Source organism: Podarcis erhardii (genome assembly GCF_964252035.2).
Source record: "Podarcis erhardii genome assembly, chromosome: 1".
Lineage (NCBI taxonomy): Eukaryota > Metazoa > Chordata > Lepidosauria > Squamata > Lacertidae > Podarcis > Podarcis erhardii.
Window position 1 is genome coordinate 112,814,234 of NC_138497.1, and position 25,065 is coordinate 112,839,298.

A 25,065-nucleotide genomic window follows, 5' to 3' on the forward strand; every position below is an offset into this window, starting at 1 on the left:
AGCAAGCCATATGGTCTATCTGAATGGATTTGGTTTGTTTTTCTTTTTTGCAGGCTGTGGTATCAAATGCAAGGAGATACCTATGGAGCTTGTGTTTGTGATTGACAGCTCTGAAAGTGTGGGCCCAGAGAATTTTGAAATAATCAAAGATTTTGTCACTGCTTTGGTAGACAGAGTAACTGTAGGGAGAAATGCCACCAGAATTGGCCTTGTCCTCTACAGCCTGGAGGTTCGGCTTGAATTTGGACTTAATAGGTACACAACTCAACAGGATGTGAAACAAGCAATCAGGAAGATGTTATATATGGGAGAAGGCACTTACACAGGCACAGCCATCCGTAAAGCAACGCAGGAAGGATTTTTTGGGGCTCGAACTGGCGTGAGGAAAGTTGCCATAGTCCTCACAGATGGCCAAGCGGATAAGAGAGAAGCCGTCAAGTTGGATATTGCTGTCCGAGAGGCTCATGCAGCTAACATCGAAATGTATGCCATTGGAATTGTGAACACTTCAGACCCAACACAAGTTGAATTCTTGCGGGAGCTGAATCTCATTGCATCGGACCCTGACAGAGAACATATGTACCTCATTGACGACTTTAATACTCTTCCAGGTGATCATGGCTCTTAAAAGAACTACTGGTCCCCACAGATCATCTTCAAGCTTTTGGGTGCCTCCAGTCAAAGATTACCCTCTACATCCCTCACTAAGGTCTTGGAACAACATAGTGGATGTAGAGCATGCCATGTAGGAATGTTATGTTCATCCATAGATTTTATATCCCAAAGCTATAGAGATAGTTAACTTTTCTTAGGCCAAGGGCTGCATTGCTCCACATTCAATGCTCTGGGGTCTGCATGTCAAAGTGGCCATAGCTGAAGTGTAAAAGCATGCATAGTTGATATATAGTTAATATATGGGGGTTTTTTTTAAAAAAAAAAACAAAAACCACACCACACTAATAAGGAAACAGGACAGAAAAGACTTAAGAATGAATATAGACAACACTGACATGGACCAGAAATAGAATGGATCACCCAGTCCTTCTCTTCTCCCTTTGTGACCCAGGACACAAGCAAACAGGAATGAGAAGCTGAGGTTCTCAAAGGGAGAACTCTGCTAAGACCTCTGTTGTTCTCCACTCAGGGCAAGGGGGTAGGAATTAAAGCAAGACTTTCTTATGTATTTTCCTAAAATTACACAAATAAGAATTTCATATTGTGGACCTATCTTAATAGTTTGCTGCACCAGTTAATAAATGCTTAGGGCAAAATATACCAACTTTTGTGCAAGCACAAAAACATAAAATATGATGTGCAAATTCTTGCTTTGCAGAGGGGTGGGTGCCATGCTGCTTTTATTGTAATTATTTGTATTCAGTGGCGAAGCTGCATGCTCCGGCACTGGGGGCGGAGAGCAGGTGGGGGCATGGCTGGCGTGTGCCCTGGGGGTGTGGCACATCAACTATGTGGCGTGCGCCCCGGGGGTGTGGTGCGCCACCGCGGGGGTGTGACGTGCATCCTGGGGGGGGCGCCCAGAGCGGTGGTGGGTTGTGCGGCACATATCGGGGGGGCGGCCGCGATGGTATCACCCCTTCCTCGATGGTGCCGGAGGCGGTGCATTCTCCCCGTCCCCCGCCCTGTTCCACTGCCAGTGTTTGTATGGTTTTTATGGGGGGGTGTTTTGTTTTTTTCTATGTTTTTAATGGTTCTTATTATTATCTGTAAACTGCCTTGAGTCCCATCAGAGGAAAAGGCTTATACTCAGAGCACACACATTGAAATTTATGGGCTTTATTAACCGAAGTCCCCAAATTTCAAGGGGTTTGCTGAGTAAAACTTAGCTGGACACAACCCATTTACTTTGACATAAATGGCTATGCTTTGGGGGTTGCCATATGTGAAGAAAAGAATGTTCCAACAGCTATCCCAAGACTTAAGAAACAATTACTTTTTTTAAAAAAAAAGTTTCAACATAGTGAAAATTACATGAGTAATATTATTTCTTGAACAAAATGTATTTTTTTTCAACATTTGGGATTTTTAAATGGGTCTTTATTTTCTTTTGTTTCAAGCTTTGGAGTCGAAACTTGTTAACCAGTTTTGTGAAGATGAACATGGGGCCTTAATATATAATCGGATTGGAGCTGGAGGAAGCATAAATGGACCATCTATCCACTCAGTATCTTCTCGTTCTTCACAATACATATTGCACACAAACAGTAATAATGGACAGTCAGTTTTATCAAATGAATTTGAAACAACAGTGAAAGAGGATTCTATAAATCTTGGCCAGCCTTCTCAACCATTAATCCCGGTACTCATTGGTTACTGGATATTTTCTGGATTCTCTCTTTTTACTTGTAGTAATTATTATTAAATTTGTATATCACCCTTCATCTGAATCCCAGGACAGTTCACAGCTGAAAAATACAAAATGATAAGGTTTTCTTTAAAAATTAGTTGTAAAGAACTGACTTTGCAGCTCAGTATTTTGAACCTGAATACTTATTTTCAGTAAGTAGCTTAGTTAGCCATTAAGCTATTTCAATGAAGGATCTAATTCCAGTGCTTTTAATTTAAAGGTAATTTTATCTAAAGCCTGCAATCACCTTGTTGAATCTTCATGTTTCCGTAAATCAGGCAAACACTATTTGAAAGCTCTGGAACCTACATTTTAGTCTTGAACTTGAAGCATATATGACTTTCATGTACAAAGAACCAACACAAGTGGTTGTTTGTGGACAGAAGTAAAATGAAGCAGGTCTCTATTAGGCTTTTCTGTATCACAGAACAAATATTTGTTTGTTTATCTATCTGTCTATCTATCTATCTAAGCTGCTGTTCCCTATAAAGTGACATGGTGGGTTACAGCAATGTAAAAATACAATATTAAAACAATTTACGATCAGAAGAATAGATGGAGTTCTAGAAATATATGTATCAGATATCAAAAGACGAGAGGTGCATCTTCAGCGTATGACAAAACTGAACAATGCAAGAGACAGATGCAGCTTTGTGGGGAGGGAATTCTTCAGCTTAGGGCACAGAGAATGTCCTCTCTGGGGCCACCACTCCCTGAATTTTGAGGGCGGTGGAACTACCAAGAGGTTTCTCAGCCAAGAGGGTCTGTAGGGAAGGAGTTGGCCTTTCAGATATTTGGGGCCTAAGTTATTGAGGGCAGTAAATGTTAAGTTCACTGGTGGTAAGTCCCCACTAAATTTTAAAATTAACAAAACTGAATTTGTTTCAGACCAAAGAATTGCACAGGTCATCTCATGAGAACTACAATGTGGAACCTGATGATCTCTCCTCTTTGTCTCCTGTTAAAGGTAATTCTTTCTGCAATCTAGTTCTTAACAGGATATGTCTCATAGGCAAAACAAAAACAAACAAACCAACCTCACCACCCTTTCCTTAAATTCCTAGAGGGGTAGCCATGTTAGTCCGCTGCAGCAAAAATAACAAATAATGTGACACTGCAGGTATTATTATGGCATAAACCTTCAGGGATTAAAATCTACTTCATCAGCTACATGACATGTCTCTTGAATGGTTTTTTCTCTCTGTGTGTATAACATTATATTCTGCAGCAGTTACTTCAGCACTGCCATCATTGCCATCATCACCATCGTCATCACCGCCTTTGGCATCGCTAACAGCAGAGAAAACGCTCCCACCTTCTCATTCATCAGCTTCCTCCATGCCACCTACACCCAAACCAGGTCATTACATGTATCAAAGTTTTAACGCTCTTCCATTTCGCCCTATATATAATAAAAATGTAATGATGTCATTCTGCAACCCTCATTGGAGGATCTGCAGTGCCTCCTCGCGATCCGGGATTTGCATGAAGCAGTAGCGGGTGTGGAAAATGAAGGCAGACGTTTGAGTAAAGCAAGGGGAGAGGGAACTGCAAGGAAAATTGGGTTATTAAACAATAGCTGAAGTTGGAGCAAAGTATAAAGAAGGTACAGGCGTCTCCCCGCTTACGCGCATTTGACTTATGCGCAACTGTGCATATGCTCGATGCCTGAAAGTAAATAAACCCGTTTATACTGCAAAAGGGCGGGAAAGGGGCAAAAAGAGCGGGAAAGCAGCAAAAATTGTGTGAAAAGGGGGGAAATGGCCATCCCATGAGCCTTTGTAACTGCAATCCTATGAGTCTTTGCCCAGATCTTTGAAGCCTATGGAGAGTTGGGGTTTGGAGGGAGGCTTGGAGGGAGCAATTGTGGTGGAGTTCAGCGGATTTTTGTGGGTTTCCAGAGGTTTAGAGGGTGATTACAGGATTTTTATATGTGATTTAATGTACAGTATACACGTGGTACCCAGGAATGCCACCTTCACAGAAGTGGTGGAGACGCCTGTCCTGTGGAATATTTGAGGGCTCCACACCTTTTATCACATGAGGCAGCTGAGAAAATGAGCAGGAACAGGTTTGAATATGGGAAGGGATTGACACAGAAAAGGGGTGGGTGGGTGTGTTTTAATAAGGGTAGAGAAAAATTGAGAGGAAAAGTTTTAAACAATAGTAGAGATGTGAGTAAAGCAAGATTGGAGAAATACTGAAGAGAAGGAGAAACTCTACCCATTTATCCATCCATCATGTGGCGGGGGCGGGGTAGCGTATATCGGCACTACCTTCATAAATTTAACTTCTAACATGGTAAATGTTTGATTAAATTTGAACTTTATTGCCACAGTTACTTTTGTAAAGCACTATAATGAGAATAATTATATTTTGTTTTTGTTTTTTTTAAAGAAAATCTCTTGAGCCCTCCACAATGTAAATTAAGATTAGATCAAGGACCATGCCGTGTGTATATTATAAAATGGTATTATGATAAGCAAGCCAATTCTTGTGCTCAGTTTTGGTATGGTGGCTGCGATGGAAATGCTAACCGCTTTGATATCGAGGAAGACTGTAAAAAGACCTGCGTATTTTCCTCTTGAGGTAGGAACCAACAAGGCTTTTCTACAGACTCTTGTAGTTCTGGGAAGAGCCTGTGCTGACACTGCCCCAATATTTCAAAGAATGCTGCTTTCCTATGCATGCTTATGAGCGAGTAAGCCTCAGTGAACAAACTGGAATTTACTTATGAATAGACTTGTATAAGATCACACTTTCAAGGGCTTCATGATCGTGGAGAGGTTCATGTTACACTTGTGTGTCCTTTCACTCTCACCCAAGATCAGAGCTTCAGAAATAAAATTTGAAAAATCAAGGTTGCGCATGAAAAAGTAATTCTCAACATGATACAGGTTGTGTGACCTGTGCCACACACTGTCAATACCATACTGTTAGTAGTCCCACTGGTTTGTGGACTTAAACCTGATGTTCTCAAACTGCATGGCGGGACCCCCCCCCCCCAAAAAAAAATCAGCTGCAAAATATTTGTAAGAGGGTGGAGGAAGGCTGTGACTTCGACCTAGCCAGAAGACAAGCAGCAGCTGGGGATCACTGTGTCTCAGGGGGTCTTCTCTTTTTTCTCTCCCTCTATGAGTTCCAATAATCTGCTAGAGGAAGAAGCTATTCTGCCACACCCTCTTGGAATAGATCAATGCCTTGAGCATCCTGAAGCTGCGTTGTTTCCGTCTTCTAATCCTGTCCCACACATCTGCCTGGATAAATAGCTCTTTCACTTTCCTATTCACCAGATTCTCTAAGCGAGGAAGAAGTCCTAACTCCTTGTTGTTGTTTAGTCGTTTAGTCGTGTGCGACTCTTCGTGACCCCATGGACCAGAGCACGCCAGGCACTCCTGTCTTCCACTGCCTCCCGCAGTTTGGTCAAACTCATGCTGGTAGCTTCGAGAACACTGTCCAACCATCTCGTCCTCTGTTGTCCCCTTCTCCTTGTGCCCTCCATCTTTCCCAACATCAGGGTCTTTTCCAGGGAATCTTCTCTTCTCATGAGGTGGCCAAAGTATTGGAGCCTCAGCTTCACGATCTGTCCTTCAAGTGAGCACTGAGGGCTGATTTCCTTAAGAATGGATACCCTCTAGCAAAGAAGAGAACCACAGTCTGCTGTGTACCCACCATACATTTAAAGCACGGCCCCACCAAAGAATCCTGTGAACAAATCCTAGCTACAGTTCCCAGTACTGTTAACAAACTACAGATCCCAGGATTCTTGGAGAGGATGTGCTTTAGTTGTATGATGTGCACACAGAATATTTTCAAATCTAATGTCAATGATGCTCTGATAAGGAACTTGGTTACACTGGGGAAACAGTATAACAGGAAATTGTGAAACAAGTTCTGAACACAACACTCGGATTTCATTTTGCTTTAATAGAGAAATTCATATTTATCAGTACAAATTATATAACTTGTCCTGTTTTACAGATGGCCGAAGGATATTAACAGAGACGCTCACCAAGCAGAATTCAACAGAAAAGATTGTTAGCCAAGAGAGGGGAGATTTTGTGCAAATGTATTAAGATCTTTTTGTATTTTGTACTTGATTAACAAGAGGAAAGATGACCGGTATCCTCAAACCACTTATTCCACTGTAGTCCTACTGAAGTCAATGGAGCAGTTTATCTTCTATTTCCGAAACAGAGCTTACATGCAGGTGCAATGTTAAGACACATACTGAGCCCACACATACGTTCGGATTGTATCATCACACTGCTCAGCTGACAGTAAGGCCTTGTGTCATGGGAATGGGAAGGAAAACAGCCTTTAAATCTGCTTCAGATGGTTGGATTTAGAGCTGATTTAGGCGGTTTGGGGGGGCCAACAAGGGGGGGGGGAGGGAAGATTTCTGAAAGCTGCTTCCTTTTCCGTTCTACTCACAGAAACCATACCATTGGATAACACCCTTCACATCTGAAACAATCGTGCATGCTTTGTAGATTGTAAAACATTAACAAAACAAAAGTAAATGTTGTATCTTATATTGTGAATAGAAACTTCCCCATACTGAGGCTGATTTTACCCTGCCCCCTGCCACGTTCGCTTTTAATTTAGGAGCTCAGCCGGGGCAATAAATAACCCGGAAACAATGGGGAGGAGTGATTTGCCAATTCAAAAGGGTCTCATTTAACTCATGGTAGAAACATGGTAGAAACATGATGTTAAGAACCCTGTCTTTTCCTGGTAATATGTAGTTTTACCCATGGGAATCTAGAAAGCTATATGGTACTATGTTTGCCAGGAAATGTTATAAATTCCTGTATGAGGGCTCTTTGTAGGACCTTAGAGCTAGCAGCCTCCAAGAACCTAATAGAGCCAGCAAAACTATAACCAATAGTACCCCTTTCCTTATACACACATCAAATTCTCGCTCCACAATTTTCAGTTTGCCTGTGGACTATATTCCAGAATGAATGAGGATTTCCATCTGTTGGAATCTGCAGGTAAATGTTACTCAGGGGTAGAAATTAGATACTTCTTTAAGCCTGCAACCCTATGCACAATTATTTGCAATTAACCCCAAAATGGAAGCGTACTTCTGAGAAAGGAGTGCTGCACAGGTTAGCTTGCACAAGTTAATCCTAAAAACATTATTATACCCTAACAAACTCCTTGGTCATTTGCATCACTTGATAAACTTGTTATGTAACTTTGGGCATGATACATGACCCTCTTTTTTTGGCCTCAAACCATGTCTTTTAGATACTATACATGCCTCATGATGTGCTAGAGGTTTTTCACCCATTGGACTAGTTCACATGTAATGCTAAGTTATGGAAAGAACCTCATCAAAGCCTCATCTCCTCTCTTCCTTAGTTTTTAAACAAGCTAACCTCAAAGCATAGGCTACAAAGCTGCCTTATTTAACCCGTTTGTTGTAAGCCACGATCTCCGCTTTATATGTGATAAGCCAAGATTTGTGAAAAGTGAAAGTAACTGTTACAAGTCTTTTTTATGGCTGTGTGAGAGTAGGGAGCATACAAGTGTGAGGCTTTTGCTCTTGTTCCAGCTCATGCATATAGCAGCAAAACATGGTTAAGAGTGTTATATGCAAACTAGCTCATAGCATTCCAATTATGCTGTTGAAAGTGAATATTGACAAGCAGGCAGCATGGCAAAATTACCTGTAAAGCTACATTAAACGTATCCAAATAAATTGTATATTAATATGGCTCAGTCCTAAAACTTGCTGAGCCAAAATATAAGAGATTAGAATGTGGGCATCAAACACTATGCCATGCTAGTTTCACAAAACTACTGCTTGCTCAGTAGAATACTGGCACTGCAGGTAGATACATCAGTACTGCATACATGTTTCAAAGTGGGTTGTTAATTTGTTACCTCTGTCAGCATATGCCCATAAATATCTGCATTCCAGGTTTTTTGTTTTTGTTTACTAGTATACATATATCAGCATTAAACATGCAAAAGGTACTTTATGCATAAACTATACTAAAATACTTTTTGCACTAAGTGTATTTCTGTGCCACTAGAAAAATCTGAGTGGTGATGCAAAACTAACATCTCATCTCACTGTGTTAATTAAAAATCACTGTTTCTTTTAATCACGTCATATGAGGAAGATATTTAGAACTGAATGTTTGCTTTTGTGAAAATGTAACCAAGAATAAATAATATTCTTTCAAAATAGATTTATATACAGGCTGTAGTCTCTGTCCAATTCATAAGTTTATTTGGTTCTTTCAAGTGCCTTGTGGATTTAATGTTAATGTTGCAATCTATGCATGCTTACTTAAGAGAAAGTCCTTTTGAAGTCTGTGGGATTTCTGAGCAACCACACACACAAGTGGTTAACAAAAATCTTAACTTTAGACACATTGTACATTATTTAAAAATATTGTAGTTGCTGGCATCTCAAACTTGTATTTAATATGCATGCACACCTTTCCACCAACTAACAGAATACTGGTTGTCACAATATTGGTATTTAGTGATATTTCATAGCAATAATAGCCTAGACATTTTTAATTTTATTTAACACATTTAACACCCTGCCTTTCCTCAAGTAGCCCAAGGGTGCTAAAAACATGTTTAAATAATTATTTTAAAAAACAACTTGACATTATTTTTTTTAAAAAAAAAACCATAAAACCGCCAAACACTAAAACAAAAAGAAGAAAAATGCAATTACCCTAGAAAAATATAAGCAAAGCATTTTAAATCATTTCAATAAAGGAATTTTCATTTAGGCACCACCAGAATCCTTACTATAAGTAAGGTTTTGACCATCCTCCGGCTGGCTGTTGGGAGATAAGCCTCCCTCCCTTAGGACGGAGCTTCCGAAAGGGGCGTCATCCCTAGTCCCAGCCAGGCATAATTTTTGAGAAGGTTTTTAATTCTTGTTAGAAAGCAATGCGCACAAGTCCCACCGACTGGGCACGATGGAACGTTTATTATTGACGTTCCCTTTCCTCCAGGGAACTCCAGGCGGTTTACCATTATTGCTCTCCCCAATTTGATCCTTGCAAGAGCCCTGGGAGGTAGGCTCGGCAATAAATACATCCCTATCCAGGCCGCCTGGCATTCTTAGGAGCCCAGGAAACCAGTTTGCTATATGCACCCCGCAGGCGCGCCTTGGCATCCCTAATTTGATCCGCCGAGCGTCGTTAACGAGAGCGCGGATCGCCTGCAGCAGAAAAGCACGCACAGCCCTAGAAGCCCGGAGCATGCGCACAACAGGCTTCTTCGCGCGCCGCGCCGAGGAAGTTTGTCCCCAGCCGGCGCCCGTCGGGGAGTTGCCAAGGAACGGCGCACGGACGCCGAGACGGGGCCCGGCGGTCACCATGGCGGCCACGGCGGACTCGCTGTGGGAGGACAGGGACGTCCGCTTCGACATCACCTCTCAGTGAGTGTTCTCGCGCGAACGGGGGCTCCCTTTCTCGCTGTGTCCCCCGCGCGGGCGGCTCCGTCGCGACAGGGAGTCCGCGACCTCGCTAAGTGGCCGTTGGCAAAGCGGCCGCTTCTTCCGGGCCTCGCGAGAGCGGAGAGCGCCGTTTCCTTCAAGTCTGTCAGCGCCATCTTGCGGGCGCCGAGGGTTCCGCCCTCGCCGCTAAAAATAAAACTCGGGATTCGCACACGCGTCTTTGGTTTCCCACGTTCTCTAGGGCACGGCTCTTCTCGGGGCTCTTTTATTTGTTAAGCGAGCTTCCTCAGGTCCCTGGACGCCAACGGCCTCTCCGCTCCTGAACACAAAAAAGTCGCGCTTGAGATATTATTATATTATTATGTCAATATCAATATTATTTATTGAATTTATATAGTTTCCCTACACCTTTAAAGCCAGTCCGAAGCATATTTGTTGCTCCCTAAAAGAATTATGGGCGTCGTACTTTTAAGGAATTGCTGGGAATTATAACTCTCTGAGTCTTAATATTTACAGCGCCCAGGATTCTTTTGAAGGGGGGAGATGTGCTTTAAAATGCGGTTTGTATGCAGCCTCCGGATTAGATCTTCGGGTTAGCTCTTCTCCCGTTCACACAACCACTGTCTCTCAGGCCCAGCCTACCTCACAGGGTTATTGTGAGGATGAGTGGGGCTGGGAGAGGGACTCGTTGGAAGAAGAAGGGGATAAAAGAAGTGAAATCAAACGGGATAAAAGATCAAGGACAATTATTAACTCTTTTATTTGTATAGTCGTAATTTTTCGGAACGTATTTTGTATAGCCAGCCATCTAGCTATATCTGCATTTTATTTATTCCTTTGCTGTGGCTTGTGGCTGACGCAAATGAAGATTTTTTAAAAAACTGGATAAAGTGTAGCCTGTCATTTTTTAAATTGATAATTCCGAATCAACCCTGGCGATCAATGGGGTGACAGATGTCGCAGCCAGATCGCCCTCACATCCCTTGGGCAAAAATAATACATGGGAAACTTGTGTCCTTAGGACTATCTCCATCTGAACTACTAAAATTGGATTTAATTTCTGCCAAGAGAATTATAACTCACAAATTAGAGGAGATGGATTTACAATTTAATATTGCGACAGGTGGTGGCACCTGTTCGCCGATAAACCTTGGCTTAACACCACCAACAAAGCTTCCATCTTATTTAACTACCTTATCTGTGGTGATGCACAGGTACGCCTTTATAAAGGCTAGATTCAATGTTTTCCCATCAAATGTGTTGGGTAACAGACTCTCCAACGGACAGATCTCACTCCTCTGTGACTGTAAAAGTGGATCTACAGAATCGTTATATCATATAATCTTCTGTTGTCCTATACATTCGGCTTCACGATCCAAGTTTCGGCTTCACGGTCCAAGTTTCTGGCCCCATATTTATCGAGAATAGCTGACAGACCTCAGGAAGCCCAAATAATATACTTACTAAACGACGAAGACTCAAGTAGATCCCTTGCAGTCGCTAGATACCTGATAAATGTCTTATTTCATAAGAGGAGAAATGGATCACTGTATACTCTGACAGCTTAGCCAAACTTAAGAACCATCAATAAGTGCCAGAACTAAGACGCATATCCCCCAAAAGCTGAGGGATTTGAATTGCGGTTGACATAGAGGGAGCTTATTGTGTATAGTTTACTAAATTGAAGTAAAATTGGTTTTATAGGGGTGTTTTAACTTGGAACTGTTTAAATTGTATTGTTTATGGATAAATTTTGATGTATTGTTTTTAGATATGGGCCAATGGCCGTAATAAACCAATCAATCAATCAATAAATTGATAATTGGTCAAATTGACAATCTAAACTGCAGCAATATCTCTCTCCATGGCTGATACTTAAGGAGAAAAAGGTGCCTCTGGCCTGGACAGAACAGACAAGTACGTGATTTTAGACTTGTTTATACAGGTTATACTTTATACAAACTGTTTCACCAGGTCTGTAAATATGTACCATGTGCCTGTTGATGCAAGATGGCTTGAATTCGCTGCCATGAGATGTAGTGATGACTATAAGTGTTGGGACAAATTCATAGAGGATAAAAGAGTGGCTATACTGATCATGCTGGCTAGGAACTGACCATTGCTACTTGCCCTGGAGATGTGACCAATTGCAACTTCGTAAATAAGTCCAGGAAAAATTGTTAGCTTGCTGGGGGCAACGAAGTTGACTGAGGAAGGATAGAGAGCCCTACCCACCTCCAGCAGCCCCTCTGTATATCTGTGATGGGCATGAAGGAGGGGTTTTTCCATCCTCTGCCAGCTTACTTGGTTTCTGGCCTGTACCTAGAGAAGGGACTGAGAACTTGGCCTGCTCATTCACCTGTATGGTATTCTGTGCACCCACCTGTTTGTGATTCCTTGTCACTGGTGGCTACCAATAGATTATTTAAACAACAAGCTGGATTAATAGCACTTAAAAAAATAAAAAATAAACTTGTTTCTTTCAGAATGGAAACAAGCTTACCAAGATGTCACACATTCCTCCTTGCAGGGAACTACTTCGATTGGAACCTACAGTTAAAACAGTTGATTAACATTTTCAGTACTCATGAGAAGTAATGCAAAATGCAGATAGGTGAATGTCATTGCGCCATTTCAATTAGTGTTTCATTTGGAAACATGACTCTTTTTGGTTAGGGAGAGGATAAGTCTTTTTTCAAAGTCATTATAGATCTTGGATTTTTGTGTGTGCATGGTGAGCATTATTGTCCCAAAGTCTTTCATTGGGATATTACTGGTTTACCTAAATAAAAGAAAACCAAGGGTTGAAGCAGCAACTTAACATGCAATATTGTTATAGGCAAATGAAAATGAGACCAGGAGAAGTTCTCATTGACTGTTTGGATCCTATTGAAGATACCAAAGGAAACAATGGAGAGAAAGGTACAACTTCTGGTTTCTATTGACCCTTTCTCCCTCTTTCTCATGTGCTACCAGCACTCTGTTCCAAGCTAAAAGTTTGCAGGTTCTTGTCAGGCAGTTTTTGAAGGGTTATTTCCCACCTTCCGCCCAGCGTTATTTTATTGTTTCACAAATGTGTGTTCTTCTGCATGCCTGGGGGATTCCCAACATATGTAGAAGCCATGACCTTATTTTTGAATTGCAGCATTTTGCTTCCCAAGTGATTGGCACTGGGCCACCTGAGTTTGCTATTATTAGAGATTACGATGATGTGTCGGTTCAGATGTCCAAGATCGCCATGTGTATTTATTTATTTATTATAAATATTTATAACTTGCCTTTATATCCTTTCCTTGTGATTTATGTAGTATTAACTCCCTTTCTTCCCTTCCTGCAGATCTTAGATAGTATGTAGATCTTGAAAGATTTTGACTTCGTTGCGGTAGTTTGCTTGCCCAATCTCTTTTTCTAATATGGTTGCAGTTCACTCATTTCTGCTTATTTTCTTGTACAGCAGATTTGAATGGGTTATTATTCTTGGAATTCTGCGTAGAAAAATAGGAAGCTGCCTTATACTGACTCAGACCATTGGCCTATCGAGTTCCCTATTGCTATTTACAGTAACTGGCTCTCTAAGGTTTCCGTCAGGGTTCTCTCCCAGTGCTACCTGGAGTTACTGGGAGTTGAACTTGGGACGTTCCAGATGCAAAGGAGATGTTCTACCACTGAGCAATGACCCTACCCCAAATAGTAAACTCATTCTCTGAGTGGGAATCCTTATGTAGTCAAAATATCACCATCCATGCACAAGAGGGAGGTATCAGTAGGTTTGTGGAGATTGTTAGATTTGCAGTAGTACAAAAGCATCACAAACTGAGCAAGCCAAGTGATCACAGAATCAAAAGCTGGCTCTTTGGGAGAAAAAACCAAAAATGTGGTGGGGCTGGAATGGAGTATATTAGAGAAGGTCATGGCTGGCTGAAACCCAGGAAAGCAGTGCTCCACGTTTTGTGGCACATCCCACTTGTTTGTTTTATATATGTGACATTAATAAATGGATGGGGGATACTGGGTGTAGAAGATCCTGACTGAGTACATAGGATTGAGTAGGGTAGCCTTTGTGTTTTCTGTCTGTCTAGTATTAGAATAATTTTGCTATAAATTATCTGGTGATTCCCCCCCCCCTTTTTTTTAATTTCCAGGAAGACTTTTGGTAACAAACTTGAGAATTATTTGGCACTCCATTGTATTGCCTAGAGTCAACCTCTGTAAGTATCCCTTCCTTTGTTTCTATACCATTAAAAAAAATAACTGGTCAATCAAAAGCTTTTCTCCTTTACTTGGTACTGCTGCTGTTTCAGAGAGAGACATTTACATCCCAGTGTTAAGTGCATATGCTTGAAAGTAAGTCCCAATAGTTTCAGAGGTGTGAAACACCATTAGGATCAGAGTGGAAGGCTCTGGTTTTACTGTAACGTTCATCACTCTATTAACGTTATGTATACTATCTTTGTATTAGTAGCTAGAATTGACATAATTATTCCTGTGTAAACAATGCATTGGTAAATGTTCTCAAAACATTCTGGAAAATACTGAAAATTCTAACTTTCCTTAGGTATATCTGGCATTCTTGAAAATAAGAAAGCCTTGCAGACTTTGCATTGTCCCTTACCAACTCACACTGCAATTGTCTATTTTCTTTGTGGGAGGCACACAGTGTTTCATACTTCCTAAGGTCACTTCATATAAAAAGCGTTCTGATTCAGCATATGACTCATCACACTACTAACTTTAAATGCTGGACAACTTTCAGACTGATATAATATTAAAAAATTATAAATAAGGATGACGTACTGTGGCCAGTCTCCTTTCAGGTCCAGTGTGCTGGCAACCAGAAACTTGGTTTGCCCTTTACTGGGTTATAAAACTAGGTGGGCAGAAATTTTTCAGGCTCTTCTTATTTGCTCATGATCTTTATCAAGGGCATGTTAGCTTAGCTCTAAAGCTGTTTTTTTACAGTGTGTCTAGTCTAGTAAGATACAGTTACCTGCTAACAAATAGTATTCTTCAAAGTGATGTTAATTCTGTTCATATAAATAGTATTTGTGGTAGCTTAGCCTTTTGTAAACATGTAGTTAATTGTGGACAAACATGGGTTGGGACCTGAGACCATGGATAGACTTGGCTGGGGGGGTGGTAGGTCTGCACCATACATCTCTTATATAAGAAAACTCTGACACCAGAATTAACTATCCTCTAGCAGCAGCCACTACATCAAGCTTCAAGAAGGCCACTCCTAACAGTGTGCTCAGATACTTTGGCACCATTTCTTCTTGAACTTTTCCACTGCCAACTGGTCACCAAAAGGACTTGAAACTAAGCTCTTGTACCTGAGATTGCTTATTTTTTCCTCCTTCCCGATCCATTTTCCTTTTGTGTCATGTCTTTTTGGATTGTTACCCTGAGGGAAGGAACTGTCTTTGTATGTGTGTTTGTGTGTGTGTTGTAAGGTTTTTCGATTGAAAAGTAAAATAAAAGTTTTGGAGATAAACAACTATGCACATGTCTTCTCAAAAGTGAGCAATGCTGTGGGGTTCCTGGAAAATTTCTCATGCCCTACAGCAGGGTGACCCAACTTTTCTTTCCAAGTGGGCCCCAAGAGTACTTTGACATAGAATCCGAAGGCTCCACACTGCCTTGTTGCACCCAGGGGAGAAGGAGCGAGGCCAAAATTTTATGCCCTGGCTTTGGGAAGGCAGCACAAGGACTGTGGGGGGCCCATCACATGTTGCTGAGGGCCACCAAAAAGGCACTGAGGTACCCCTTGGGCCACGTGGTGGACCCACCGTGCCCTAGACAGTGATTAGCCTGCTTTTTTTTACTTGTATTTAGTAAACAAAAACAAAAAATATTGAAGGTGCCAAACTTAGCTAAAACTGTTTTGGCATCTGTTCATTGTTACTATGAAACAGAAAATGTTCCATGGAAAAATAAGCACTGGAAAAATTGCTGCCTCTGGTTATTGGAAGCAAGTCTCATTAGACTGCAGTGGTATAGACAATTACCTGGGAGTAGGTTTCGTTTAATTTAGTTGAGTTTACCTGTGAATCGATTTACTATTATAGGAGCAGCACGTGTTCCTGCAGCTACAGTTAATACATAGCTGTCACACGGTGATTTCATAGGGAGGAATTCAATTTAATGGTGGGCTCTTCTGATCATTCCTTCAGAGCAAGCATTTCTGCTTGCCAGATGAAAATACCCCCCTCTCCTTCCCCTTTGTACTGTTCTGGGATTTCTCCTGATCCTCCAGAGCAGATTTGGGGGAGGTGGGGTGGAGAGGGAGGAAGACCTGTTGTGCTAGCGGGAACCCTTGTGTTGGAATCAACTAGCACACCGGGTTAAGTATAATTTGGGCAATTTTCTATTCCAGACAACAGTATATACTAGACAGATATCTGGAGATATTCAATGACATCTTTAACAATACTGTTTTTGATTTCCCTAATTCCTTAGCTGTTGGCTACAATTGTTTTGTAAGCACAACCACAAGAACTGCTAACTCGGTGAGTTTACGAAACAAATTTTGAATTAGAGAGTATTTGGAAATATATAACGTGCTCTCGTCAAATGACATGATTTTCCACTTCTAAAAAACATTTAATTGTCAGCAAGTCTTATGAATTTCAAAAGCAACAAAAAGCCTTGTGACACCTTAAGGGCTAATGACTTTATTATGGAATAAACTTTTGGACAAAAGTCCACTTCATTAGCTCCAACAGCGCTACCTAAGTTGGCAGAATGTGTGTAGAGAGAAAAAATGTGTAAGCAGTAAAGTCAGAGAGAAATGAAATGCAGAAAAATACAGACTACAACATTGAAAGCTTAAGGGTTGTATTCAGCTAAGTCATATTCAGAGTGACCAGTTGATTTCAGTGGGTGCCCTCTGAATTTGACTTAGATGGATACAACTATGTCTACAAAATAAGTATATGCAGAATAAGTAAAGTGAACATTCCCAAAGTAGTGTTGAGTGTAACACAGATATCCTGGCACTGGTAAGTTAATTAATACTTGTAGTGGTAAAAGACAAACAATTCCAAACAAACCCCAATTAATTACTTAATTAATACTAGTAGTGGTATAAAAACCCTTTTATCTCGATTAGGGTAATAAATTCCTGAATCTAATAAAGTGGGCTCTACTATGCAAAAGCTTGTAGCAATTGATTAGTTTTTAAAGTGTGAGAAAACACTTTTGCTGCAACAGACTAACATGGCTGCCACCCTGGAAATTGTTACTGGTTTCCGATTATATTGAGAATACATAAATATTAAGATTGTTAATTTCTTTTGGAAACTGCAGTACTAATATACTAAATCTTATAAATCTTTTCTCTTACAGAAATTAAGAGGCCAGACAGAAGCACTTTATATATTAACCAAATGTAACAATACACGTTTTGAATTCATATTTACAAATGTGGTTCCTGGAAGCCCCCGACTTTTTGCCTCTGTTATTGCTGTACACAGGTATTTGAGTTTTTCTTATTTTAAAAAGTGTTAGTCTTGCACAGAAGCAGGAAATGCTTGCTGAAGCACAATCCTAATGAAGTTAGTTGGTTTAGTTGCATATGCCATATAATCAATAAATTTTAGAAAGAAAGGTTTGCATATATTTTGTTCAGTGAGGAAATGGTAATAATTTGGGATTGGCATGCATATGTGTGCAAATACACAGAGCAACCCTTATATTTCAAGATAAGAATATTCTCAGGATGGGCAGATAAATGCCTTTTTAGGATAAAGGATCTTATTGAGGAAAGGCCATCCCATTGTGGAGGTTTCCCTTCAAGCTAAACTCAGGAATCTCTGGCATAATTACTTCCATGTTGCTCAAGTTAGAGGAGGCAAATTGGTTAAGTGAGGAGTATAAATATTTTTTCCCCATTTTTATCATTGTTTGAAACCATGTTTTATTATTCCTAGAGCTTATGAAACTTCAAAAATGTACCGTGAGCTGAAGCTGAGATGTGCATTAATTCAAAACAAGCAGTTGAGATTGTTACCCAAAGAACAAGTATATGACAAAATAAATGGTGTCTGGAATTTATCTAGTGATCAGGTACAGTGTAATATATTCATAAACTGAAATTAAGAATGTGATTTTTTTTCAAGCCTTTCCTGCAAAATTTGACAAAGAAGTTCTGAAACCACCTTGTGAAACTGACCACTTGAAAAATACATGGCACTGAGGTTCAGCAGAATATTCTTAGCTCTTTAATATTTATGTGTAAGTTCTGTCATATTATTTGAATTTCATAAGGCTGTTTCCTAAGAACCGTGAGTGGAAGGAAGCTCACAGTAGGGGACTTCCCTGCCCACTCTACTGCCCTGTCCTCCAATCCCTAAAAGACACTCCTGAGGTTCAGGGGACCCTCCATTGTGGTATTGACTGGGTCACAAGGAGCTGCTGGAGGAGAGGGTAATTAACCAAAATTGGTCAGAACCATGTTAGGAAAGAAGAGCTATCCTGGCACAAGTTGGTTCTGCCCAGTTTCAATCGGTCCACCCATCTTCCAGAGTTCTCTGTATCCCACCCCACCCCATTTCAGAGGGTCCCTGTTCCTGATGAGAAGTATTTAGAAGGCCACTGCAGAAGGTGGGAAGGTCACTTCCACAAGTTTCCTTTGTCTTGCATTTCTCAAGATGCAACCCATATTCATTTGGCATGTGAAACAGAGTGTGGTGACTATTTTAGTGTGTGAAAATAGACACAAAAGCAATATTACAGAGCAAAAAGTTATTTTTGTATACTGCTATTTTAACTTTGGCATATGTTTCTTGCATGCCATTGAACTCGAACGGTATATTATTTTGAGTCCTGTAGACGCAATGGAAAGCTTCTTATACTGTACTATGGTTCAACCCTGGTTTGCTGCAGTAAGGGTTTCACCAATGGATTTTGTATTTAAATGTGAGTTTTAGTAAATAAAAAATCCTATTCTCTTTACATTTTAAATGCAGAGGGACCTAATATAGTGTTATAGAAGACTAGTACCAACTAATTATAATTTCTCTTTCCTAGGGAAATCTGGGTACCTTTTTTGTTACAAATGTAAGAGTAGTTTGGCATGCTAATATGAATGACAGCTTTAATGTCAGTATCCCATATCTACAAATTGTAAGTACAATAACAGCACAATATTTTTGCCTAAATATTAATATGGGTTACCTTATTTTAATTGTTGTATATATAATTTCCAAAGAAATACTATGGAATTTTTGGCAAGTGTCAATGGATATTAATATAAACTTGACAAAGCTGACAAATCTTAGAAGTACATAGAGTCAGCCTGCAACTTGCATGGGGGGGTTACATTTCAGGGATTGCGCCTAAAGCCAAAATTGTGTATGGTCAAAACACATAGGGTTCAATGGCGGGTGGGATTGCCAAGGTCTCTTTTTCCCAGATGCCCACCCCCTTTTTAGTTTTAATTTTTAAATTTGCAAAGCACATAGAGCTGAATGTGCACAAGTTAAATGTGCATAAGTTGTGGGTTTACAGTATGTATTTCCTCTGGTGGTTGAAATGAATAGTCTTTTAGCTGGATGATGGTGAAGGGGTACAGTGTCTTTGGTGTTAGAAACTTGTCCTGGATAAGTTTGCTGTGACATGCATTATCTAATATTTCCTTATCAGGCAGTGCTTATGCAGAAATACACTGATGGACAAAACTTTGTGTTTGGTCAGCTTTTAGGCTCATAGAGAGAACATGGAGGATATTCCACCTCCAAAATCTGCAGTCACATTCACATACATTTTTGCATCAGGCCAATAGCATTTCCTCTGTACTGAGGAATTCAGCTCATAGCTCACACTCTTTACCACTATGGTACACTAGTTTTTAAAAAAAACATTGGTCAGTTTATATGGTTTCCATGGTATTTCACCTGTTCTGCTAGCTGAGCATTATAGTTTTTTTGTCAGAGGCATATGAACAGAATTCTTATCAAAGTTTCCAGATAAGATATTTTCCAACTTTTCAATGTTCTCAGTGTTCTTCTCCACTAAAAATTCATGTGCATTTATAATTACAAGTGACTGGAAAGAGAGTAATTCATGGAGTCAGTGTCAGTAATTTCAGTTAATTCTATTAAGGAGTCATATTTCAGTCATTCTTTTTAACAAACAATTTTTTTGTTTGTTTTTACTTTTCAACCAGCGTTCAGTAAAGATCAGAGACTCAAAATTTGGCTTGGCACTTGTCATTGAGAGTTCTCAGGCGGTAAGAACTCAGTATATTGTACTTCCTTCAGTTTTTTAATCATTCCATACAAAACTCTATTAAGACATTTCTAAAACATCTTCAATCAAGCTCCTATACTTGGTGGTATTTGTTCCTGAGGAAGTTGCTGCTTTGATTAGGATGTCATGGTGGTATGATCTTTTCAATCTGAAGAGCTTAGTTATGAGTTCACAGAATAATGACTATGATAAATGAGCACCAGGTGACTAATCAAATCTCTGAATGAGACACCAGCATATCAGCTTGGTCACTTGCTATTTTTGAGTGCTGTGCCTCTGTAAAAGTTTAGAGTCTTGAAATGATTTGCTCCTTAGTAGTTCTTGGGAGTAGAACTGTTTGTGAATAAATAGCTTCAGAAACGCAATTTTGAATGTGTCATTGCTGATTACTTTCCACATGGCACAGTTGAGATTAGTACTTAAAAATAGCTTTCAACCTGCAATTGTTCCGTTGTTTTTGTAACACTATATTTACAATTATAGCCATTCATAAAAATATGGGGACTAATAATGAACATGTAACGCAATACAAAGCCACACTAAATTGCTATATTTATTTAATATAGATGTTGTATTGCGTCAATATATCTGAATGTTTTAAATACTTGAGCATGATTCAAATTGATAATGCTTTGCCTCATCTTCCTAATAAAACTGTGGCTTATCGTTGATACAGTGTAACATTTTGTAGCACAGTTCCAGCCAAAATGGTTTTACTGAATTTGGGTCATCATACTGTGGGATAACAATCGGATATGTTTTCTTTCAACATATACTCTCTTATAGACTGGTGGTTATGTGCTTGGATTTAAGATTGACCCAGTGGAAAAACTAGAGGGAACAGCAAAAGAAATAAAATCATTGCATCAAGTCTTTTCAGTTAATCCTATATTTGGCGTAGATTACGAAATGGAAGAAAAGGTATTCCTATTTTAAAAATACGATTTATAGAAATTAAACCAGCTACTATTTACTTAACAAGATTTAAAGATTAGATTGAAAAGTGTTTTCTTTCATTTATTAATTTTCAGCCTCAGCAGCTAGAAGATCTGACTGTGGAACAAATACAGGATGATGTAGAGATTGAGGCAGATGAGCAGACAGATGCTTTTGTGGTAAGGTTCTACAGAAAAATAATAATCCTCTGTTGATTTAACTCGAATTCTGTAGTCCTGTGCATACTTTGACCCTCCCCTGAACTCTGTGACGCAATTCACACATCACCGTAAATCACAGTTAATGGCTTACTGTAAATGCTGCCTGATCACTTCCACTTCACTCCTGCTCTAGTGTGTGTGGGATGATCAAGCGGAAAAGCTTGGCTTCTCTCCCTGACACACCATAATTGACAAGCCAAAAAAAAAAAAAACATGATCCCCATTTCTGATATCACGTAAACCTTGTGGCTTGATCCTCCCACTTGCATTATGGGAGAGAGAAGTGGAAGTGATTGGACAGCATTTATGATAAACTGTGAATTATGGCTTACTGTGACTGGCCCAGCATAGCTTCCTTCTGACCTACAGGGTCAGGGTTCGCATCACTTAATGTTTCTGATCCTATGGGAAGATTACAAAACTTTGTGGAATGGATCCAAATATGCCTAGTACAAGTGCAGAGGGACTTCTGCTTGTGAAAGGCAGCCCCACCAAATTGGTTCCTGTGCTTCCAAAGCCCCTGTACTCAATCCCACATTGTTTCCCACATTGGAGGAAGGGAAAGGAGAATGTTAGCCGCTTTGAGACTCCTTCGGGTAGTGATAAAGCGGGATATCAAATCCAAACTCTTCCTCTTATTCTTTCAGAGGGTCCCTTGACACTTGGGAGCAGGTGTTTTTTTGGTAATGGAGGACTAGAGCGGGGGGGGGGGGGATGGCCAGGAAAGCCCCACTGCATAGGATTCATTTCTGGGTCCAACCCTATATTTCACAGAAAAATTCTTGGTCATGAAAAATGGGAGACTACTTGCAGTAGGTTATATCTTGCTCACCTGCATGTTTCATACTCATTTGAGTTTGTGATTAAACAGAGTGGCTCCATTTCAGCTGGCAATCCCTTTGAAGCTATGCTGTTCTTGTGGTCCAGCTGCATGAAGTGATAAGAATACACATGATTATTTTTTGCCCTGTAAAAGACAAACAAAATAAAACTTCTGAGGTCCTTTAAAAGTCACCTTAATTCCAGAGACCCTTGGGAGCAGGAAGGGGAAATCCTGTAGCACAGGCAGAAGTCCGTTGCACAGTATAGTGAGCACCTGTGACAATACATCTATTACATTCACACTGGATTTTTCAAAGGTCAAATGCTATCATATATCTTCTACCTCTTCAGTATGCCTTCAAATATCTGGTGAGTTGCTAAGCACCTTTGGGTTCCTTACTTCATTAAGGAAGGAAATGTGAATAACTTTCTCATGTGAATATTTCACTCTTTGTTTGACAGTCACCAAAGACATGACACTAGAACACATTTCTTAAAGAGTGTTAATGCTGTTGAAATAATCAACAGTCCTGACCTCTGTTTCAGTGTGGTGTATCAAAGTGAAAAAAGCTGTTTTAATTACTGCTCACAATTGCTGTAGGTTATGTATGATCGAAGCATTTCCTTTGTGTTTAAACTAGCTGGCAGAAAACTGGCAGTTGAAAACTGGCAGAAAAAATTACTTTGTTTAATACTATATTTTATAAATTTGTCAAGGCGAAGAGATTTTTCTTTTATTTGATAGAGTGTAAAATGGAGTTACTCATACTGAATAAGGGGGAAATGAAACAAAATGGCAGTACATGGTTTTAATAACCACTTCAGATATAACAGATAATTAAATAATTAGATCCAAAAGTATTTAATTGAACTGAGTTACTTGGTGTCTGTGTTTGAATTAACAAATGTTCAATTCTTAGGCTGCAGTACTATCCAGTTACCTGGGAATTAGCCCCATAGAACTCAGTGGGGCTTCTCAGTAGGCATACACAAGGTTGTGCTGTTTATAATTAAAATATTTAAGATGATATATAATGTTAATTGTAGGCCCACTGATTTCAGTGGGTCTGCTTTGAGTATGACTAACATTACGTAGCACCCTTAGACAATTACTTTTTAAGGTTTTAATTTTTATTTTTTTTTACTTTTCTGTTGTAGGCTTATTTTGCTGATGGAAATAAGGTATGGTTTTATTTTATTTTTAGTGAAAACTTAATAGTGTGTTAGTTCCTAATGGCCTAATTGATTATACAGTATTAACCTTTGTTTTCTTGCATTTCCTCTCTTCCTCATTTCCTGAAAAAAAGCAACAGGACCGTGAGCCTGTTTTTTCTGAAGAGTTGGGGCTTGCCATAGAAAAACTAAAAGATGGCTTCACACTGCAAGGACTCTGGGAAGTAATGGGTTGACATTATTTTAAAGCAACATTTAATTAATCTGTTCAGTCTCTAAAAGTCATGTATTGAAAAAGCTACAGCTCCCTGTTTTATAGCGATTATATTTACAAGAAAACTATTACAACAAGGAATAGATAATGATGTACAGTGTATAGTTGTCATGTTATAATAAAATATATTTGATTATATATTCATGGAATGTACAGTTTTGTAAAAGTATACAGTGCTTTCAGTGGTTACATTTAAAATTATTTAAAAATATTTGATTATTTAGAATATGTGTTGGTCTCATATGAGTGTAAATAAAAATATTTTTAAGGAAATAACATGAGATAATATGTGGTATTTCTGAATTTCCAACTATGACCCAGTCATTAAATCTTACTCTTAGTTCCACCAATTCCACCAATATACTGCACATTCCATTACCCTGGTTGTATGCTAAGAAATGAAGTTTACTTTTATGAATTCTACTGGTGACAAATGTTGAATTTGTCTTGTCATTGTACCTTTTTATCTGTTCAATATTTACTTCCATTTTACTTACTAGCTATTACTGAGTACAGATTTGGTGCACACTGACCACACCATTTGTGATTCTGCTTTGCCAGTAACATCACGCCTGGGGATTCCACCTGGGAATTCCACTAAATAAAGCTTCACAGTGATAAATTCCACCCATTGTCTTCAAGCGAGTCCCAAACAGAATGACATGTGTATGTGTGTGCGCACGCACATGTAAAATTGCATAATACTATAGTTCATCAAAAATTTCATTCCAGCTTTGTTTTTGTCAAATTTGTTTACCTGTAGGAGTATCACAACATAATTTTTCCATGCAGTGAACTAACAGTATGCTGCATGCAAAATTAAATGTCAGTTATTGTTTGAGAGAGGCAGCTGCTAAGTTTTCACGAGACCATACCATGCACACAATTTCTGTAAATGGAAAAATGTCAAATGACTTGTTCATCCAGCTGTTATTTTAGCAGCTGATCTATACATTGAGAAAAAACCCAGTTAATCTTTCCTAAATAAGTATGTAGGACTAGCTCCAGATTTAAGAGTGTAATCCTATGTCTACTCAGAAGTAAGTTCTGTCGAATTCTGAGGTTTACTGTCAGGTAGGTAGAGTCAGGAATGCAGCCTAAGTTACACTTTAGGTCCCACTGGAATCATTGAAACTTCAGTTACTCATGATTGAAATTTTCACTTCCTTTTCAATGGAGCATAAGTGTGACTAACTTAGTCCTACATCCAACCCATTTCTTCTGATGAAAGTTATATTGAAAGTAAAAGGTGAATTTCAGTAAATTGTATAAAATTGCAGGGTTGGTCCATTTAAAATTAGAATTTATATATCAGTAGTAGAAGAATTGCACCTGTTGATTCATTTAATAAGTAGCCACTGTGTTCCCAGAAATCTTATGTTCTTGCTTTGACTCCAGCAGCAGCTCCTTTATCATTCTTGAATGATATGAAAAGTACACCCAGTCTGGCTAAGCACACATACTAGATCACTGACATTTTGGGATGCAATCCTGTTTTTATTTTAAATCAGTGGACATTTCCCCATTGCTTAAAGGGTGAATATGTTATTAAATGAAAGTAACTTTATATTTGTATCTAGCAGATATTTCA

At 39.5% G+C, this 25,065-nt stretch overlaps 2 protein-coding genes across 7 annotated transcripts in view; both read left to right on the forward strand.

Annotated features, from left to right (window-relative positions):
- Positions 1-8,576, forward strand: part of LOC309340308 (uncharacterized protein) — a 43,110-nt gene extending 34,534 nt beyond the window's left edge. For 2 of the 4 annotated variants that reach the window (XM_081859008.1, XM_081859006.1), the window contains 6 exons: positions 54-611; positions 2,073-2,314; positions 3,251-3,329; positions 3,591-3,722; positions 4,760-4,951; positions 6,344-8,575. In XM_081859008.1, the coding sequence (XP_081715134.1) occupies positions 54-611; positions 2,073-2,314; positions 3,251-3,329; positions 3,591-3,722; positions 4,760-4,950 (1,202 nt within the window). In that variant the 3' untranslated portion in view covers position 4,951; positions 6,344-8,575. Of the gene's footprint in view, positions 1-53; positions 612-2,072; positions 2,315-3,250; positions 3,330-3,590; positions 3,723-4,759; positions 4,952-6,343 lie in introns of all 4 variants that reach the window. The other 2 variants (XM_081859007.1, XM_081859009.1) reach the window with 2 other exon arrangements.
- A 1,064-nt stretch (positions 8,577-9,640) lies between these two features.
- Positions 9,641-23,612, forward strand: BBS5 (Bardet-Biedl syndrome 5). Of its 3 annotated transcripts, none has more exons than XM_081847267.1 (12): positions 9,641-9,782; positions 12,640-12,722; positions 13,943-14,008; positions 16,257-16,306; positions 17,145-17,272; positions 17,729-17,864; positions 18,828-18,923; positions 19,966-20,028; positions 20,835-20,969; positions 21,080-21,163; positions 23,186-23,209; positions 23,335-23,612. In XM_081847267.1, the coding sequence occupies exons 1-12, from the start codon at positions 9,721-9,723 to the stop codon at positions 23,434-23,436; spliced, it is 1,029 nt and encodes a 342-aa protein (XP_081703393.1). In that variant the 5' UTR covers positions 9,641-9,720; the 3' UTR covers positions 23,437-23,612. The 3 variants fall into 3 exon arrangements, with proteins under 3 accessions (XP_081703393.1, XP_081703394.1, XP_081703395.1); XM_081847269.1 differs by lacking the exon at positions 9,641-9,782 and adding an exon at positions 11,612-11,717; XM_081847268.1 differs by lacking the exon at positions 19,966-20,028.
- The last annotated feature ends 1,453 nt before the right edge of the window (positions 23,613-25,065 follow it).